Source organism: Varroa jacobsoni, unplaced genomic scaffold (genome assembly GCF_002532875.2).
Source record: "Varroa jacobsoni isolate VJ856 unplaced genomic scaffold, vjacob_1.0 scaffold_174, whole genome shotgun sequence".
In the NCBI taxonomy this organism is placed as follows: Eukaryota; Metazoa; Arthropoda; class Arachnida; order Mesostigmata; family Varroidae; genus Varroa; species Varroa jacobsoni.
The window spans coordinates 40523-59631 of NW_019213076.1; the positions used below are offsets into that span (position 1 = coordinate 40523).

The 19109-nt window shown below is 41.0% G+C and overlaps 1 protein-coding gene across 5 annotated transcripts in view; it reads left to right on the forward strand.

The window, feature by feature from the left end:
• Pkn (serine/threonine-protein kinase N) overlaps positions 1–19109 on the forward strand; it is a 70036-nt gene that overhangs the window by 17248 nt on the left and 33679 nt on the right. For 3 of the 5 annotated variants that reach the window (XM_022852379.2, XM_086972931.1, XM_086972928.1), the window contains 2 exons: positions 7086–8130; positions 18704–18914. In XM_022852379.2, the coding sequence (XP_022708114.1) occupies positions 7949–8130; positions 18704–18914 (393 nt within the window). In that variant the 5' untranslated portion in view covers positions 7086–7948. The remainder of the gene's footprint in view (positions 1–7085; positions 8131–18703; positions 18915–19109) is intronic. The other 2 variants (XM_022852389.2, XM_086972921.1) reach the window with 2 other exon arrangements.

The window sequence follows — 19109 nt, forward strand, 5'->3', positions numbered from 1 at the left end:
GCTCTTTGCAAAGCTGGCCATTCCGAGTCAGCTACCTAAAACACTGAAGCATTTTAGCCAACCGTTATAGTTGTAGTAGTGCAATGTTCTAATTGCAGCTTCAAAAGATACTTTATAAAGCTCGGAAGCATACGATCAGTGTGTTCCAAAACATCAGAATTTATGTCTATGACCCAGCCTAGCCTTACAATATGAGCGCCGGCCAACTGGCTTAAGTCCTGTCGCAAATACGTCGCGTTAGACTGATACGTTCTACCTATGTCTAAGCATGTATTAATGTGTAATAGGCCAGCACATCCTGTGGGGAACGTTCATGCAATCAAACGTAAGAGAACTATGTTGTAGATGAAAAAAACGAACATATGCGATGTACGACTACACGGACTAGCCACAAAAGATAATTTGGATAGAGTCTTCAAAGTGGTCGATACTTGTTTCTCGTTTTTAGAAAAGATGATTATTGTTTCAGTGGAATTTCAGCGGGAAACTGCTAAATAAATGTCGATGACTTATTACCATGAGCAAGTGTATTTTCATTAGGTTTCATCAGTAGGAGCCTGTGTTTTAAACACGCATACTGTTCACATGCTCTATTGAGGATCTCAGCATTAAATGGAAGTATTGTTTGTCAATCAGCGATCGTTAAGACACAGTTTGCAAAAAACAGATCAAATTAATTAAATGTAAACTACGTAATCTTGTATATAGTATGTACCATCGTTCATTAATTTCGTTTTCATCACAAACATTTGATTATTACTAGCCATTGCATGAGTGACTTAGCACTCTTTTGAGGAATCGGAGAGAGTTGTGTGATGGCTGTATGACCCACTAGAAGGAATTCGCAGTAATAAGTGTAACGTTTCAATGCGATGGTATAAAAGTTTCTAATATTGATTAAGAACGCTCTGCGTTTGCTGGACCCTGGCTTTCGGATTCTTAATGTTAGTACCGTGTTCCAGTAATAGCGCATTGGGTAACGTGTTTAGTTGTCAAGTTTGGGGGCGCACGGCAGTCCAGAGTCGAACCAGGGCATAGACATACTTGCTGGCAAGAGTGAGCCGTCTGTAGTGTTGTCCAGAAGCTTTAGTAGAACGTAAGACACGAGAAACATCGTGTTATAAACCGTGCTACATGACGAAAAAAAGCGCCATTGAAGTGGGATCCTGCCGTAGTTGTTGTGAATTGTAACTTTATATACGAAATTTAAAAGGAAAAGTAGTCGTCTTACGCATAGAAAAATCACCTTAAATTACGTAAGGTCGTGGCTGGGCCCTTTTTAGGTAACGATTTGTAAGGCTTCATTTAATACATCAACTTTGAGAATGAACACCTGCCTGTCACGTACGTGTTCGTTGGCTGTCAGAATCAGGCCATTCTGATTTAATCTAGGCACGTCCATTGGTCCTGTATCAAAGAGTCTACGCCTATCTATTGTTTGTTATCTACACTCGCATACTTTGTATTTAGTTATTCCTGTAAAATTATTTTCCAGGTGCCGCCTGCCGAAATGATAGATATCTAATTGAAAACTGCAATGGCCGACTAGGAAAAGTGCTCCGTATTTTGCACTCATAATAACAGCTACATGCTGATAATTTCAATGTCCAATATGACTACTGACGATGATCAAGCTTACCATTTATCTCCACTTTGTAGCCATTGCTTGATTTGATTGATTAACGTTTCCTGACGTATCGAAAATTCTAGAATATGGTCCTAATAAAGGCACAAAAAAATACCAGCAGCAAAAATATTTCTAAAACAAATGCAATTTCTGCATAGGCATAGGGGCGGACGAAAATAGGACCAGACGAGGAACATTTGACACAGTTGTTCTTAATTCGTTTATTATGTTAAGAGATCATATCACCTATGAGTATATTACATATGCAAGTTTTTTCTGATGTCAAAGGTTTTAAACGACTGTCGGGCAAAGCTGGTGCTTTGGCCTCTTGCATACACTTCGACATTTCTTCGCGAAGCATTGTTAGGCGTTGTTTTTTTTTATATATATATTTACCTGCCTTTTTTACTCTAGCCCTCAGTCGTTTGTGGCCACATCGATGCTTCGGGCAGTTTTCGCCTTTGCGGTTTCTCCTACCGGCTACTGGCTTTGCGACATGGGCATTGTAGCATTAGAGGACGTCATCGACTCTACGTTCCGAATCGGCCAAGCCTTCGTCAGCAAGATATTCGCGTGTTATATGTATTTGTACACACCGGAGTACCAGATACGCTATATGGTGTTCAAATAATAATAACTAACGATGCCGAGGCACAAGATCGAAAGCTTTAGCAAATACGGGCTAATTTGCTTTTTCTGTAAGCTTGGGATAATTGGTACGAACCCCGTCGTTTCAAATTTTAAATAAGACTTCTGTAGTAAATTGTCATGCAAGTAAGTACTCGATACACCTTCGAAACGATCTATTAATGTGGCTATTTAACTTACCGAAGTAAAAGTGCTTTGACAGACTTTGAAATACCATATCTTCCGTCGCTATCGCTGCTGCCGTTACTGTCATCATTCAGAAAATAGTTCGATCTTAAAATCCTGTTTTCTAGTCAAATATTTGAGGTCAGGTGTAAAGAGCCGATCAGAACCGGTGCCGGTAGCCTCAGATATCACCGGGCTGTCAAACTGTAGCGTTGTATACAGGCTCATGGGCGATTCGTCACTCGCAAAGCAGTTGCTTTACTATATTTACCTCAGAGCGATTACGTGTACGCTCGCTCGCTCGCTTGATTGAGGTGTTCCTTACCATTGTTTACGTTAAGGTGGCACGGCCACTGCCACTTGTCGTATTTGTTAAGGAAGGCGCCTTCCTTCATTCTATTTGAGGTCTCAGGGTTTACCTAGGCACAGAGAATAATGGATTCGATTAACGCGTCGTTGCTGCTACTTAATACTCATCGTAAATGGTGTCAGCAGAGGACAGGGATAACGGTCAAGACCAGGTTTGCTACGAGGAATCGACAACGAAGTGAGGCAGCATTGTGCTTGCATTATTATAGCTGGTGATTCAGCATTTGAATAGATTCAAACAGGTCGAAAACGTCTGTCGAATTGTCAAGCTGGGTTGAAGAAAAACACAGTCGCGACGCAGATGTTTTACGCAGTTAGCATTGCATCGAAGGGGCTCCAACCAGAACAATGTTAAGAGTTGCAATAAACAGAAAGTTCGAGACGCTTAGGTCGTATTATATCGCGCGTGTGTGTGTGACTACGATCGCCTATGATGAATAAATTTATATCGTATGTATGTATGTATGTATGTATGTACGTACGTATGTCCAGCACAAACACTTTGAAGATTTGTTTTAACTTCTGTACAAAACAAAGCGTAAAAGACCGAAAGTCACTGGACAATTTGAAACATTTTTAGGTGACATAACGAAGAACAGTTAAGATGTCCTCATTTTACAACTGTTCAACAAGTAGGAAATATGTAAATAGTCGTACAATTTCGGATGAGCTATGCAACACGCTCTTAACAGGAACATTGGCATACTATACCATAACATACTATTTTGTCCTAAAGCCTGCATGTGTCTACAATGCAATACTTACAGCGACCCCTATTGTGGCCAATCAGATAGTTTTATTGACTGATATCAAAAGCATACCCGTAGTATGTTTATAACGTAGTGTTATAGACATATAGAAATCGCACCAGAGCGTCTTGTTTAGTACAATTAGTAAAGCGCTATCAAACGACATATATAAACGACGATATATTTAGCAAAAAGGGACATGCATCGTAATTTTCAAAAACGGATGGGAAAAACATACGCGTAATACTATTAAGAAAATGTAGTTAAAATATATTTTTTCAGATGTGTACATAGATTTTTCAATTCTAAAATAATAATAATAATAAGCAATAAAATTGTTTATTATTACTACGAGGTATAGTCTGTTCGGAGCGCATGCGGAAGATAGTTTTAAACGATGATTGCTCTAAACAGATCTATCTACCAGCTGACCTCAGTATCGTCGACGGCCGCATTACTGACAGGATATGCAGGAGATTTAGCGTGACTGGAACTTTTTATCTTATTCATTATTCGATTTGCTATGGTCAGTTGTGACACATAGCGAAGTTTCGGCATATGGCGCACATTGTTTTCTGCGTTTCTGTTAAGCCGGACCTGTTTTGGCCTCCAGCAGTCAACGATATGTTGGCGAAGTGGCGGGGGCATTGCATGTTCTTTAACGAACGATAAAAAAAAACACTGTTTTGGCCTGTCGTCATAGCTAACAATAGTAAACTGAAAGGACTTCGCCTCGTGCATCTCTAGTATACGCACAATATAGAACTGAATGTATTATCGACTTCACAGAGAAATCCGGCTCGTGATTTTACTTCATAATATGTAGGTGCCGTTTGGTACATCCCGAAGGTGCGATTTAAACAAGAGACGCCAGGTTCTGACCATCAGAAATCAATGTGCTGAAGAGCTTTGTTGTTTGCTCGAGAATGAGTTATTAGTGGATTCAACATGTACACGAAAGAATAGACCGTGAGAAGATTTGTCCTTAGCGATGTCCTGAGAGAAGTTTATCGAAGGCTTACGTCTCTTCTGAAACGTTGCGTGTGCTGAATAGTAGTAACTTATTTGACCCAAACATAACAGATCCTAAAAGTACACTTTTTAGCCGTTTATTTATGATGCAGTCCTAATATGAACTGTGGACTTGTTACAGATCACGTTATAGTTCAAAGTGTCCTAATTTCTACCTCTAGTACTATTGCAAGCAAATATACTGCTCTAAAACGTTATTGATTAGTTGGTCATGGTCCGGCGATAATGGCAAACGTAAGCTTCACCAAGGCTGCTGACGACGCTCTTTATCATAACCCTATATTTTTATTTCCAACAGATAGTATTCGGTGTGTTTCCATGCTGTGTGCGAAACTTATATTGTGGTCATCCACCATTAATCATTATTTGCATACATAAGAAAATATGCTGTTTCTATCAGGCCATACGCTTTACGTCGTTGTAATTTAAACGTCGACGTCGCTCTAAACGTATCGATCATTAAGCACATGAAATGTGTAAAAATCTAGTCGGTCCATTAAACTCTGCGATGGACGACCGCACATGAGTTTAATGGGTTTATTGATCTCTCTCTACAGCTTTTCACGCATTTGTGATTTTGTCCAGTTTCAAAGTTCCAGTGGAGATGCATTTACCTAAGGTATTCAAGATCAGTCTCAACTGAGATGAACTAGGACGACAACAATGGTCCCGAGAAACATTCTCTAATACACAGCGAAACGGAACGTTACAAACATACAGTATCTATTACTAAATTTCTGTCGGAGTCCGATCCAAACGAATCAGAATTATGCCGGAATTATCCAACAGAACTATGCCGAAGCTCCGGAAGACTCGCGTCACGGAAAAAATGCCTATACGCCGCGAAGTAACGCGTGAGATGGGGACCGGCACAAAGAACGGGATTGTCTTAAACATACTTAGATAGAGCAATGCTCGATACCACCTTCAGCAGCAAAACAAATCGACGCCATATTAGAACGTAATTTAAATTCGAATTAAATAATACTAGTCCTCGAGAATAGACCCCTTTCTAAGAAATTGCCTCCTTTTTTCTAAAATATCTTTTGATGAAAATTGCCCTCACCCTTTTAGAATTTGCATCCCTTGCGTACGATTCACCCATACAAAGTCTTAATATGATGAGGTAAACAGATGTCTTGTCACACTTTTGGATTGAGGCCGTTTGCTACCTATAGGATGATCAAAGAACCGTTGAGCCAGTTAAGTGCTGGAAAACTATTTGGAGCGGAGCTTGTGTGAACCTTTTAGTCGTCAACGTGTTTCACATGTTTTGTCCTTGGGAAAAATTGAATCGAAACCAATATAAAAGCAAAACGACAGATATTCAAAATTTTCCCAAAAGTCAACTGGACGAAGGCTTTTTGCTATACAGAATTTGTTTTTTTTTTTTTCGAAAACAGGACCACATAGGCTAAACTGCATAGACCAAACTCCGTTTCGGACCACAATGTGAATTTTACTTCAGATACCTGACCAGAAACGGTTCAGCTATCGAATACAACAGCGTTTTCTAGGCGCTGTCACATTCTAATAATGGCATAAGTTTCGTGATACGTACTATTGAGCAAAGAAATATATATGTATATATGAATGATTCATTGTTTCATTCTGTCGTACTCTTCTGATTCGATTCACGACTATAATAGCGGCGTAGTAAATGTACGATCGTGATGAGAAAATCGTTTAAAGGAAAAAGCCCATCAAAAATGGATCAGGAGACAAATAACAAAAAATAAGAGTTAACAGTCTAGAAAACTAACAATGCCACTTAACCATAGTAGCAATGGTATATCAATGGTGTAATACTATACCTATAAAAATCAGCCATTCATTCTAGCATAGGGTTATAGGCCGATCCTTTCGCGTAACCTTTGGAGATAGGTGCGATTAGTCCTATACCTTTGTCAATATAAAATTGTCCTGATGCTTATAACCGCCTGAAGGTGAAGGCAGGTAACGCAAAAATCGGATGGTCGGTAATCGTTGAGTTTTGCTTCTTTGAGCTAGAAAAGAATCTATGTATCGGCGAAGTTGATACGTTGGTTGCATTTGGAACCTAATTAAATGTCCTGAGTGAAGTGAAAATGTCCTGTTTTACGTTCCTAACTGCCGTTAAGGATTCAATCATACGGCTGGATCTCAACTACGCCCGGGTTCCTACCCAGACCACTACGTATCCCTTACGTTTAGCAGGTAAACACGTTACGCACGGGGACTAGGCACGGGTCAGCCGGGGAGGATTAGAGTTGCTTTTGTATGGGTGGAATTTTTCCGTGATGTGGTTGTATCAGGCAGTGTTTTCGTTGCCTCCTAGCTTCGTTGCATCTGAATGAGATCTACAGTATCGGTGTGGCTATATTTGGTAAGATCCCTTTTAAATTATCGAGACATGTAGGAATGGAGTATGCAACTATCGCTAGCTTACACGTAAAAATCGAATAATAATAATAATAATGAATTGTTTTATTAATTTCATTACGTGTACATTACAGGGAACCAAACAGCGGACTCCATTACGCCAATCTGCCGCGGTACCTTTCCTGGCGTCCTATTTCATCCCGTCGTTGCAGCTCTTTCCCGCTTCTCTCAGGGTTGATGTCACCGTTCCGCCGCTTTTGCAGCAACCACTGGTAGTATGATTTGCGACTGTCTAATGCGCTGAGCCGTTCAGGCACGGGGAGCTTGGCGCCCCTTTGCGCCCTCAGAGGAGCCCCAATAAAAGATTGACGACAACGGCTGTTGGCCACTATTCCTAGTTGTAAAGCTCATTACTAACCTGCGACAAAAGCCTCGGTAATCACTACTTCGCCTTTTATTTGAGTGTACCAACAATCGGGTGACTTGAGCCCTTAAGTTATGATTTGCCCCACCTAATCTCCTAGTACACGATCGCTCTTTTTCCCTTCCGTCCCTTCGCTCAATCTCCAGATTCATGCCAGTCGTGCTGTAGCCGACGGAATCTACTTTACACGATATATATGTTCTCTGCTAGAAACAAAGCTTGGCTAGTACAGGTAAAAGTTTTAAAATTAGGAGGAAGAAATTCAGGTTAAAGAAGAAGTGAAGTATACGGGTACAACATTTCGTACTCTTCTCTACACCCTGTGTAGGCATTACCTGGCTAGGTTTTTTCGAAGTGGCACCTGATTGATAAAGAGACCATTAGATTATCCGCGTCGTCCTCAGTTATTGGTGCGCTTGTCTGATTGCTTGTCAAATAAACACCGATTAGTAGAACAGCCGGGCTGATAACGAGAAAAAAGAACGCAAGAAAGAAGGACAGTTTTGGACCTACTGGTCACAAGTAAAGTGGAAAGGCAAGGAAACAGGGAGCCTAATACAAGACTGGAACAGCATGTCTTCTACGGGAGGCGGACTGCCTGGCGGTGGCGGAGGCAGTGGGGGTTCAGCTGTTATAGGGGTAACTTGTCAGGAACTAGCGCACAAATACGGTATCGACCCGCTAACGTTGAATGAACGTGGGGAACTGCAACTCACTCTCGAGCAAATGAAGACACAGGTCAAAGAGGAAATCAGGTTAGTATCTACGTTAATTTAGGTAGCTATCTTAGCAGTAGTTAGATATGGGCGATAATGTAATAAGACAGATTAATTTATCAAATAAAGATAGGTCATGGAGGCCACTAAAGTGTGTTTAGAGTTCACGATCTTGAAGAAAAGTACTTCTAAGAAATGGTTCTTCAAGGTTTCTAAGGAATGGTTTACCTGTCGCGTATATCTTACGTACTATGTCAAGTTCACATACTGAAAGTTCAACGGCATATCAATACTGAATACTATTATCTAGGTCTTCCAGTATTGATTCAAAGATGTTGCATGTCTGTATAAGATTAGATTAAATTAACCCATTTTTTTTCTTCGTAAAACTATCGAACAATCTTCGTTTCTGTATAGTGTATGTGAGAAATTTATTTTCAACAACAAGCAGATATATATCATATACTTGTCGTGAGCATACATGACCCATACAGGAGATCTCACCAAGTTTACCTTTGCTCTGATTTTTTCATTAAATTGCAAGAGCGAAAGTTCCGGGCAAAAATATCTGCCTTGGGATCAGTAACGCTAGTGAAAAGGCTTGTTATGTCAAAAGTCAAAGGGCAACAGATTTCAGAAAGTTATCCTATTTTAGGTATAGTTACGATGGAAGACAATGGTGAAACTATAATCCTCAAAAATGCGCTCAGTGTATCGCGTTTGTTTAAAATGCCTCTCGTGCATACGCGTTGAGAAAAATATGAGATTAAATAGTTGAGATAAACTTTTTTTTAATAATTCTTTAAAGCTATTTGTTTAATTTCTAGCTACTTGTCGATTTCACAGTCTGCATAGCCGAGATTGAGTATGCGTGTCCACGTGTATACTGTTCATATAAGTGTATCTATATATGAGACAGCTTTTCAGCGATCTACCTTCTGCCCGCTCTTCTGTTTCTTGCCTCAGTGGATGTATACGGTCTATGTTTCCCAAAGAGGAAGTAACAAAAACTGCGAACAATCTGATAAGAGTGCAAATGGCGCTTATCTTCCTTGCGATATGGCAGTTACTCCTGCTTCCTTTCATTGTAAGTGTCAGCAAACGAAAGTAAAAACTGAAGAACGAAAGCACGCATCTATTACGTGTGATCAGTTGTACATAGGAAAAAAAAATTGAGTCTTGCGTTTACCCAATAGTTCTTTACTCAGCAGCTGAATTTACCGACCTTGCCATAGCCTGCCACCAGCGCTTCTCCGATTATCTCCTGCCTCCTTTTTGCCCAGCGGAAAACCTCACAGAAATCCCGGGAAAACACCCTTATTTGAAGCATTCACAAACGCTAGATCTATCTATTTACGACTTTTATGTGTAGTTCCAGAGTGCTATGTTCTTTTGTTCAATCTCTGGTAAAAAAGCCAGAGCAGCTGGATATCGCAGTCCTTGAGGTTTGCTAATTTTTTTTATCATGCTATAAATCCGAAATATAACTCGATAATATTCAAATGATAATAAATCATTAGAAATTTACTATCTTATCTCATTGATGTAACGTCGAAAGATGTGAGCTTGGCACAATGCATATCCCGTGTGGACAAAAATGTCGCCAAAACAAGGATAGACGGCTTTTGTTCGAGGATGAACGGAATCGAAAGGAATCCTCGAAACGATGGTTACATGACAGTACCACTAATACTGGTGCAACGATCCTATGCGAATCGATCCTTTTATAAAACCGACTTCCAAATGGAACGAATGCTATGCAAATAGTCCTACTAGGCCCATCATAACAACTGCGCTCATAAGATATTCCTCACTAGGCGGAAGTTATAAGATCCAGAAGAATGCTTTTAAAATGATGATCACTGCACAGTGACAAACTTTACACATAATAGCGTACCTCTCCACGTAGCAACTGTGCAGTGAACGTATTCTGCTTTTGGAGCAGGTGGACTACAGCTGGAGTGGCTTGAGTATTATAATATTCTGTTGTTTACCTGCCGAAAAGAACGTTTAGAAAAAAGAGCCACTTTACTTACGACAGTGCCCCTCTATAAGCCATAATTAGTAATAACGCACGGGACTTGCGCAAGTTGATTTTATGTAAATTGGTAACCGATTATTCTTATCTGCAATGATTCAACATGTTTAGATGTGAAACTTGCTATGTCTTGCCGTGTTCAAATGCGCAACAGATGCGCGAGACAATATCATTACAATAAAAAGCATAGTTAATAACAGCAAGGATTTCGTATGTTCCTGGAAACCCCATCTGGTCTCACCTTGCTTTCGGCATCCGCTTTTCCGCATGTAAAACATCGTAAGTGTCTCAAGCTTATACAGGAATAAAAATCTCGCGGTGCATCTAGTAGGTGAGTCGTTACTTTTTGCAGTGCAAACACATCGCCCATATTCGTTGACTACTTTGTTAAATTTGTCGCCAGCAACATCGTTGGAACACTAGGAAAAATGCTGTCCGGCCTATTTGTACCTATAGAGAAAAAAAATGTTGTTTAAACGCACGAATACGAACACCCACAAATGAATAGTTATTAACTTCCTACTATCCAGAGCCTGCTAATCCCTTACACAGAAAAAAAGGGCAGATATAGTGTACGCGCGGAGAAAGGGAAGAGCCACTTAAAGTACACCTCATGTAAGTGGGCATGTTCAAGTGATGCGACGATAAGATAAACGCAAAAAGGCAAAAGCAGCGATAAAAAGGCCTAAGCTTTACGCGCGCTTTCCATCAACCGTCTTTTGTGCCCTTAATCTGTTATTATATATGCAATTACGATGTAACTTAAAATATATTAGTTATATTCAAATTAATATATATATATATATGTTTTGGAATAACTGGAAGCGAACTTACCATAACGCCTAAGTGTGAATTCACACACGTCGACTCCTTTTTCGTACATGATTTGGCTGACCTGCTCCACCTACTCTACACACTCAACCCAACGGATTCTCTCGGAATCTTTAAACGATTGCTAATCTTTCACTGTGACACAGGATTAGCCGTTATTAAAGGCAAAAGGTTCTCTCAAAGGGTATAATTAGGTGATAGATCAGGTCAGGATATGAGCCTTGTCGGAAACAAGGCCAAGTATTGATCAAGGACTCTCCCATTCTCACTAAGCAGGAACGACGAAAGACAGGGACGTAGTGACAAAGTTAAGGACAAAATTACGGAGTAGCGCAAAATCTGCTTCGTCAGAAGTCATGACGTCGGCTCGAAGTAGCGTTTTCATATGCGAGGTATGCTGTTCCTATGAATTTGCGTGGGTGTGCCAAACGTTAGATGATGAGTGAAAAGTCCCCTATAAAAGAAAATCGAGCTTTCGAAAAAAGTAGAGTTACTTTTTAGGTAATAAGGCGGCCAAGATCTTGCCGTCGATCGAAATTTAATAGGTTTTATCCGGACTTTCCACGGCAGGTTCTAAAATCTCCTACAACCGCTGGTCAACGCTGAAAGCGTGAAAAAACCTGCAGAGAAGCAAGCGAGCTTATTAAAATAGGAGCCATAGGCCTTGAGGGCCTATACTATGACGTAGAGACAGATATTGTAATTGTAATGATAGTTGATTGGAGCGATCGTACTGCGCTAGCTTTGGTGGTTACCGCCAGTTAATCAGCTATAAAGAAACATCGTTCGCAGAACAACTTTGAGATGTCCTGTTTGTCTATTAAGTGTATTATGTGCACTTGAATAAATCTGGTAATGACTGGCTAGTGTAAGGACATAGTAATGAATGCGTTTAGGTTATGGAATACGTAGACAGTAACAAAAAATGGCAGATTTGCGTTTAAGTTTTCATGATGGCTGCCTGTCGTTTGTTCGCTAGGGACTGGATTGTGATTCTGGCGATACGTTTCCACCTTAAAGGTACCTAATGAATAAAGTGGTGCACTGTTATTAAAACTAACTCGAATTAAAAGTATTTGAAGGTGAGCGCAAGGCCCCGGTTGGGGCGACTAGTAATAACTGAACTCTGCTGTCGGCAAAGGCAAAAAACTGTGTACCTTTGTCTTCGGATGAAATACATTACGAATTTACCCGAGGTGGTGCGTGTCTTCAATTCCACATGACCGCCTTGTAACATGATAAACAGCGAGAAATTATAAAAGCGGCGTCCCTTTTTCTTTTAACTGAGCCTGAGTATCTGTATGAACTGCGTATGTCTGGTCCGCTGGTGCTCTTGCCGCCCTGTTACTTATCACCTACTGGCGTATTACGGTGCGTGATTAGTAGTACAGCGGCAGCCCTTAAACAAGCTTTGCAAAATGACAACAAATGTTAGTGCAGGGTCTCAAGACCCGTTTATAAAAGATATATACATATATATATATATATATTAGTCCAAACTGTCCACACAGATCGATTGCTACGGCCTTTTGCAGTCATAAGGAAAGAAGAATACCTTGTTAATGCGAGTCCTAAACTTAAGTTGTGTACCCATTAGGCGATACCCTCGACAGGCTTACCACCAGGCAGGGGCAGTCTGTTCGACGTTACTTACCACAACTACCTAGCTCATTACCCCGATGCTCTTTCTATAGCACAAGAGGTAGAAGTTACATCGCTCCCTAACACAAAGAGACCGACCTGTTTCCGCCACATCCAGTAATAGTGTGCCGGTTCGCTTACTAAATTTGATAATTGTGCTAGGTAATGCTGGGAGTATATTAGTAAAAGTTACTTATGAAACGTTCGCGGCGCCGGACATTACCAGCAGCGTGTTAATCTGTATCGACATGAAAGCTGACGCTGTCGCAGGAAGCGGCAAAGATGAGTAGCGTTCAAGTGTGGGCTGTTCACGACGCTGGCATGATTTTACAATGGCCAGACAAACACAAACAGACTTTCCAGAAGCAGCCGGTCAGCCCCTCTGGAGATCGTTAATATCATCATAACACCACAGGATTTTTGGGGAACTTATGCGCATATATATATATATGTTATTCATATGACAACATATATTGTAGTAAAGAGAGGTACACATGTAGGTGGAGCGGTAGATCTTTCAAATGTTGGTCGATAGTTCGAAGCTTCAAGGCGACTGTCTGCAGGAGTAATACTATATTTGTATTCTGTAGTAAGACGATAGGAAATACTTAGGAAACACGCATGAGCCCAGGTGGGTTTAAGGGGTCGTTTTGGCTAGACATAGTTCATTTTGTATAATAACATTTTGCTTTCACTTCTGGTCATTCATATATGATTTATGTTAAACTGGAACCAACATGTTTTTCAAACTTAACCACGCTTTCGTTAGTATTGGGGCCCTTTACGAGGGAACGTAACTTATGTTGATGACTGCATTCAGACCAGGCAAGCTCTGGAACGTTATCCGAGTACAAGCCGCAGCCTGTCAGCGGCTGCCGACTGCCTCAACAGCGCTTCGGGTTATCATACAACATGCAATGGAATGTCTTTTGTACGGCATGGAATGCCCAGTTCAACAACGAACCCGTTACTATTTTAATATTCTAAGGCTATATATAATCTTCGCAATTTACACATCGGTATTTCATGTAAATGTTTTCCATCTGTATACATATATTCCTTTCCTTTACATGGCTAACACAATTTGTGTAAAATAAATTGAATATATGATTTTCTCATTTTTAGGACTTTTCTTGGCGGAAGATTAACTGAAGTGCAGGGTCGAGTAAAGAAAGATCTAAAACAAATGCGCCATGTCTTGAAATATAGTAGGTTTAGATGATTTTTTTCGTCCTTCCAAGGATCGATTTCACTCGCCCTCTATTTTGGGTCACTATGTTGTCGTCATGAGGTAAATTCTGGTAGCACTTTACCTTAAAACTGCTGCGTCCACATATATACGTCAGTTGTCCTGTTTTTAGTACCACACTCAACGCTGGTGATAGGGCCTCCGAAAGGTCTATGGTTGAGGGAGTTGTAAACTTTTAGCCGTCGAAGCGAATAGACTTCTTCTATGCTCGGCTCTGAGTGTGGCGTCGTGTGGTCGGATCTGTTTGATTCAAATGGTCATCCTTCAGGACTTTCCTTTACTGGGTCTCTGCCGACCCAGTTGTTAACTCGATGTCTGTTGCACCGCAGCATTTGCGTGCCATTGCACCCAACCAGAATTTTTTTCGTCGATAAAACTGGACAGAAGGTTCTCAATAGTGTTGAGCTCGTCGACATTCGGACTGTCATGCATGCGTGAAACGAAATTGAGCGTCCGGCTAAGAGTTGACCGAAACATATAGATATATATATAAACACAGCTAGTCAATGGCGGCAAGAAGCACGGTCAGATCACTCGTGACGTCTCTCCGACTGTTCAAGCCATTCTGTTGATCTAACACCAACTCTATGATTTTGCTTGAGTTATTTCGTGAACGCAATGACTGCTGCTATTGCGTTGCTTTTGCCCCGCCTGGCCTCTTATTGACGGCTTGTTGATGCAGTAGCATAGCTGATGTTAGTGGTGAACACCGACAACGAAAACGAGGCACGATCACGCTACAACCTCGTAGCCCTAAACGACAAAGCATGTTATGGTGCCAGCCAGCCATACATACATACACATACGAATGAACTCGATTGCTTATTGATGATGGATGTTGTGGACTTCATGGTGATAGGATGAGTACAGCTACCACTGCCAGCCGGTATTACCTAATTGTGTTACTGCCGTCTTGTCGAAATAGATATAACGGGACATCAATGCTAGATTTGTCGCTAGCAGTTGTAGGATGATTAGAACTAGTAAAAGGCAATAAGCTAAGAAAGTTTATGTGCCGTTCTGATTAGCTAGAAAGGAGTGCATCTATATTCGAACGGCATGTTGTTGAGAGCGTATAGGTACAATTTACTGTTGATCGCTGTGGCTCCCTATTGTCTAGGTTTTGCACTGTTTAGTATTTGTACGTAACGTACATCGCAGAATAGTCCTGCGGTACGTGCCAGTTCGTTGTTCGCCGAAAGCACAGTTTGTCTTCCAACGTTGGTTGAGCGTCGTGCGGTCGCGCGCTCTGTGGTTAAAAACCAAAACAACTACGGTGCCAGGAGAAAAGAAGCATGTGATGCTTCGTCCAGCTTTCACGTTGGAGCTGAGGCCACGTAAATCGCCAGTGGAACGCAACCGAAGCCATACCCAAGACGCTAAGACAATGGCGCGTTTGTGTAGCGTGCAGCTTCCGGTATGTATACTTGGCCAACGACACGCGAGTGTCGTGGCGTTGGCCACCGCTACTCGTGGTAACTGTGGTAAGCCAGCAGTTTACGGTAGTTCTTCTTCCTTAGCAGGAACCATGAACGCGATGGTTGCATGGTCTAACTTATAGGGGACCGTCCACGGTTATCTGTGCTAGCCCCTGGACAGCAGAATGAAGCAAAGGTCATTGGCTGGCACGACGTGATCTTGATTTCAGGATAATACCGACCGCTAAACTTGTTCGCGCAACTATTAGAGAAAAAAAACGATTGCCATGTAACATCAACGGTAGGCTATTTGTGCTAGGAAAGATTCAGGCTGTTGGCTGGAGGTACAGCATATATCCAGGAATATAGCGATTTGCATATCATATACGTATATGTGTCAATGTGAAAGTGCCTGTCTTTTATTGAATAGATTAGAAGTAGGATTTGCTTTGAAGAGAACGCAGGCCACCGGTTTCTTACAAGGTTATGTATACACATATATCTCTAATTTGCCATTCTGGTACCGGTGTATGGGTTCTTCCTTTGATAGGCATCTGAATAGAAGGGAAAGAGATGGAATCGAACGGGTAGAAAAGTGGGAAAATTTTGATGATGATGCTGCAAATATCGCACTGAATAACAGATATGCATGATAAATCAGCATTTCGAGTCTCGCGCTTGGTGCTTATTCCGATAAGCTTCCCTTTAGATGAAACGTAAGACATTCGCCAACTAGAAGCTTCAATATATGAATAGAATCTTCCAAAAGCACGCAGTTGTTTTGCTGTCGGTATATATTTAACATCTGCAGATTTATTCAACTGGGTAAGATCCTACGTAACTCCTTGAATAAAGAGTGACGATTACTTGTTATACTGATTGTTGTCATATACTAATGAAACGTTAAGGAAGTCTATGAAAAAAGGCGCTTCGGCCTCGAATACTTGTCTTTTGGGGGTCTGGGTAAACGAAAACATATAGAATTCGATCGGTTATTGCATCTTATCTATGTTATTTGTTATTAATGACAGATACTTTGGACATATAGTACATTGCACATGTTCAGCTATTTGGATTGTTCTTTCAACGTAGCATCACTGGTCAAATTTGATTTAATACTAAATATCTCTACGGAAGGAGCAGCCGTGGTCGAAACTCATTCAACACCCACTCTACCGCATATCTGCGACGGGATATCTCTCCCAAATCAGAATTTATTTTATGTATTCAGTAAACCTTGACATGGAGCTTTAGCGCCTTTTCTATCCACCATCTGATTGTGGTGCCTAATTCTGCGAACCGTAATAAGTGGTGCGCCAAGATCGTCAGGCCCTCCACCAAGCATGTAGTATATACTTGCGTAACTTGAGATTTGTCCTTAAATTGACTAAACACAGCATTTTCGTGCCATTGAATCCTTTTTGCCTTACCAGGGGGTGATAAATCATCCACAACTGGTTATCTCGACAGCAAAACAAATCAACATGTGGTTTTATTTCTAATTAACTCGTCAGAGACGAACATCGAATGGACTAGTTTGAAATTATTCGCGTCTTCCATTCAGAGTTCTAAGATATGTCGCAGTTAACAAGTTAAATTTCAACGAGCGAAGATAGGTCGACGCGTTTCTTTTCTACCGCAATATAAGCCCGAAAATTGCTCTTCGTCTATGAATGAGAGCAAGTGGCATGAGTCCTAAAATTATATTGCTACCAGACTCCACGTATATCGGCCATCACAGCCTAAAATCCCCTTTGGGGTTGTGAGGCGTCATTTTTAATAACAGTGAACAAGCACTTAAATTCACTGACAGTACTGAGCAGAGTTTTTCTTGAAAAAAATCAAATTGAATTTGAGTAATGAATACATGATACCTCCAGTATACTACTGTAAATTCTGCTCGCGTGTTATACTGACAGGGTTCGTAAAAAAAGTAGTCCTTTTACCCTATTTTTAGGAAAAACATGGTCATAATCACGATCTTTACGTTAGGAGACACGTGTCGATTCCGAAGCGTGCGCTATCTCATACCTTAAGGACTTCATCGACCCTCATGACAGTTAGGATAAAACCGATATCGAACAAGAAGCATCGCCAGAGTTCGAACCTAGACAACAACGTATCCCCAAGATTAGCAGACAGATACGTTACCCACTAAGCTATTAGGGGCACTTACAACGCGCAAAGTCTTTGCTGCCTCGTATTCGGAAACGAGCTGCGGTATAGTAATAACAAGCAGGAGCGAATTCGTTAATTTGACTCGTCACTCGATCCACGAAAGAACCGCCCACATCTAACATGCGGTGCGCTACTACAGTGCTATCTATCTGAGGCCTTGCAATGATCGTCGTCGGTTTCCTCAAATAAAAAAGGAAATACTTTTTTCTTTATTTTTAAAATTAGCTCTAAATAGAGCAGAAGCATGTCCTAGCAATGTGGCAGATGGATGTATCATCTCGTAATGTAAAGCCGTTCAGTCGCCGCGGTGGTATCGATGTGGTCGTTAGGAAAATTACCATCGATACCTATTTGCTATCGGGCTAGATTGTTAGTTACATTTCCTTGGCAGAACATCTGAATAAAGGAAACTATTAAGCATTTGAAAAGCGAACAGGAAGAAGAACAACAGGCGCGGAATGAAACTATGAGTAGCTCTTATCCTTCTTGGACGATATGCACATCTTCTATCCGAAACATATTCAATATGGATCGCTTGCTAGTACCATATGCGTTTGTTCTGACAAGCGCATGATTTGAAAGAACCGCCTCACTGGGGTCCACTTAAAAGCAGAATTTCGAATAATTTCAGCTAAATTGACCGGAAAATTGCGTTTCGATTACACATCCATATAATCAGTTGCGGACCTGTACTGTATTAGGAAGTCTACGTTTTTAGTTCAAAATGATGTTCTTTCTTGTCATTTGATAGTTGTATGTGCACGTATCACTGAAAGACGGTAACCGTCGGCAAATGAAGCTAGTTTTATGGGCGGGTCTACTGTTCTATTGAACGAATCAGAACCTAGAATATCAAACATGATATTAGCTTGCATTATTAAAACTGCGTAAAACCAAAATATTAAGTTATAATATATATATGTATATGGAGCACTAAATGGGAGCACTAACACTGTACAGATCGGCAATACTTGTTCTACTTGATGTAAAATAGGCTTTTAGCCTTTTGCCATCTGTTAGTCTGGACACTTAATAGCTTTCGGCTCTGAAGCCTCTTTAAACTTCCCCACTGGGAAAGCCGTGAGGTGTGTGTGCTCGATTTCGTGGCCACGGAACCCTCTCGTATGTCCCTTCGGTTTCTGTATGTCTTTCGGTCTATGTAAAAAAGATGTTACAAGTAATAGTCAATAACCTGAAAATATAGGAGATATAAAAATACTGACTTATAAATACATTTGATTACCTTCTGCATTCTAGGAAGGAGCTGAAGATAAAGGAAGGAGCCGAGAATCTCCGCAAAGCGACAACAGACCGAAAGTCCTTGGCACACGTTAATTCCCTAGTAAAGCTCAGCAATTCCAAGTTGAGCCGCCTTCTGGATCATCTGAACCAACTGGACGCCGACATTCTCGTATCGGCGGGAAGTCAGATCAGTAGTAACCTGCCACACTCGCAAATGCAGCATAGGGTAAGCAATACAGCGACGCGTACTCAACAAATCGCTAATTTAGCCTTCACTAATCCCCTTCGATAACTGGCTTTTGCAAAACAACTAGGTACTTTCGTCCTCATTTCATATGGGTCATGCTATAGGCCTAAGCATTACATCCTCGGTAACTCAAACTCGACCACTGACAGCCAGTGTTGCAAAGGGTCTGCTACC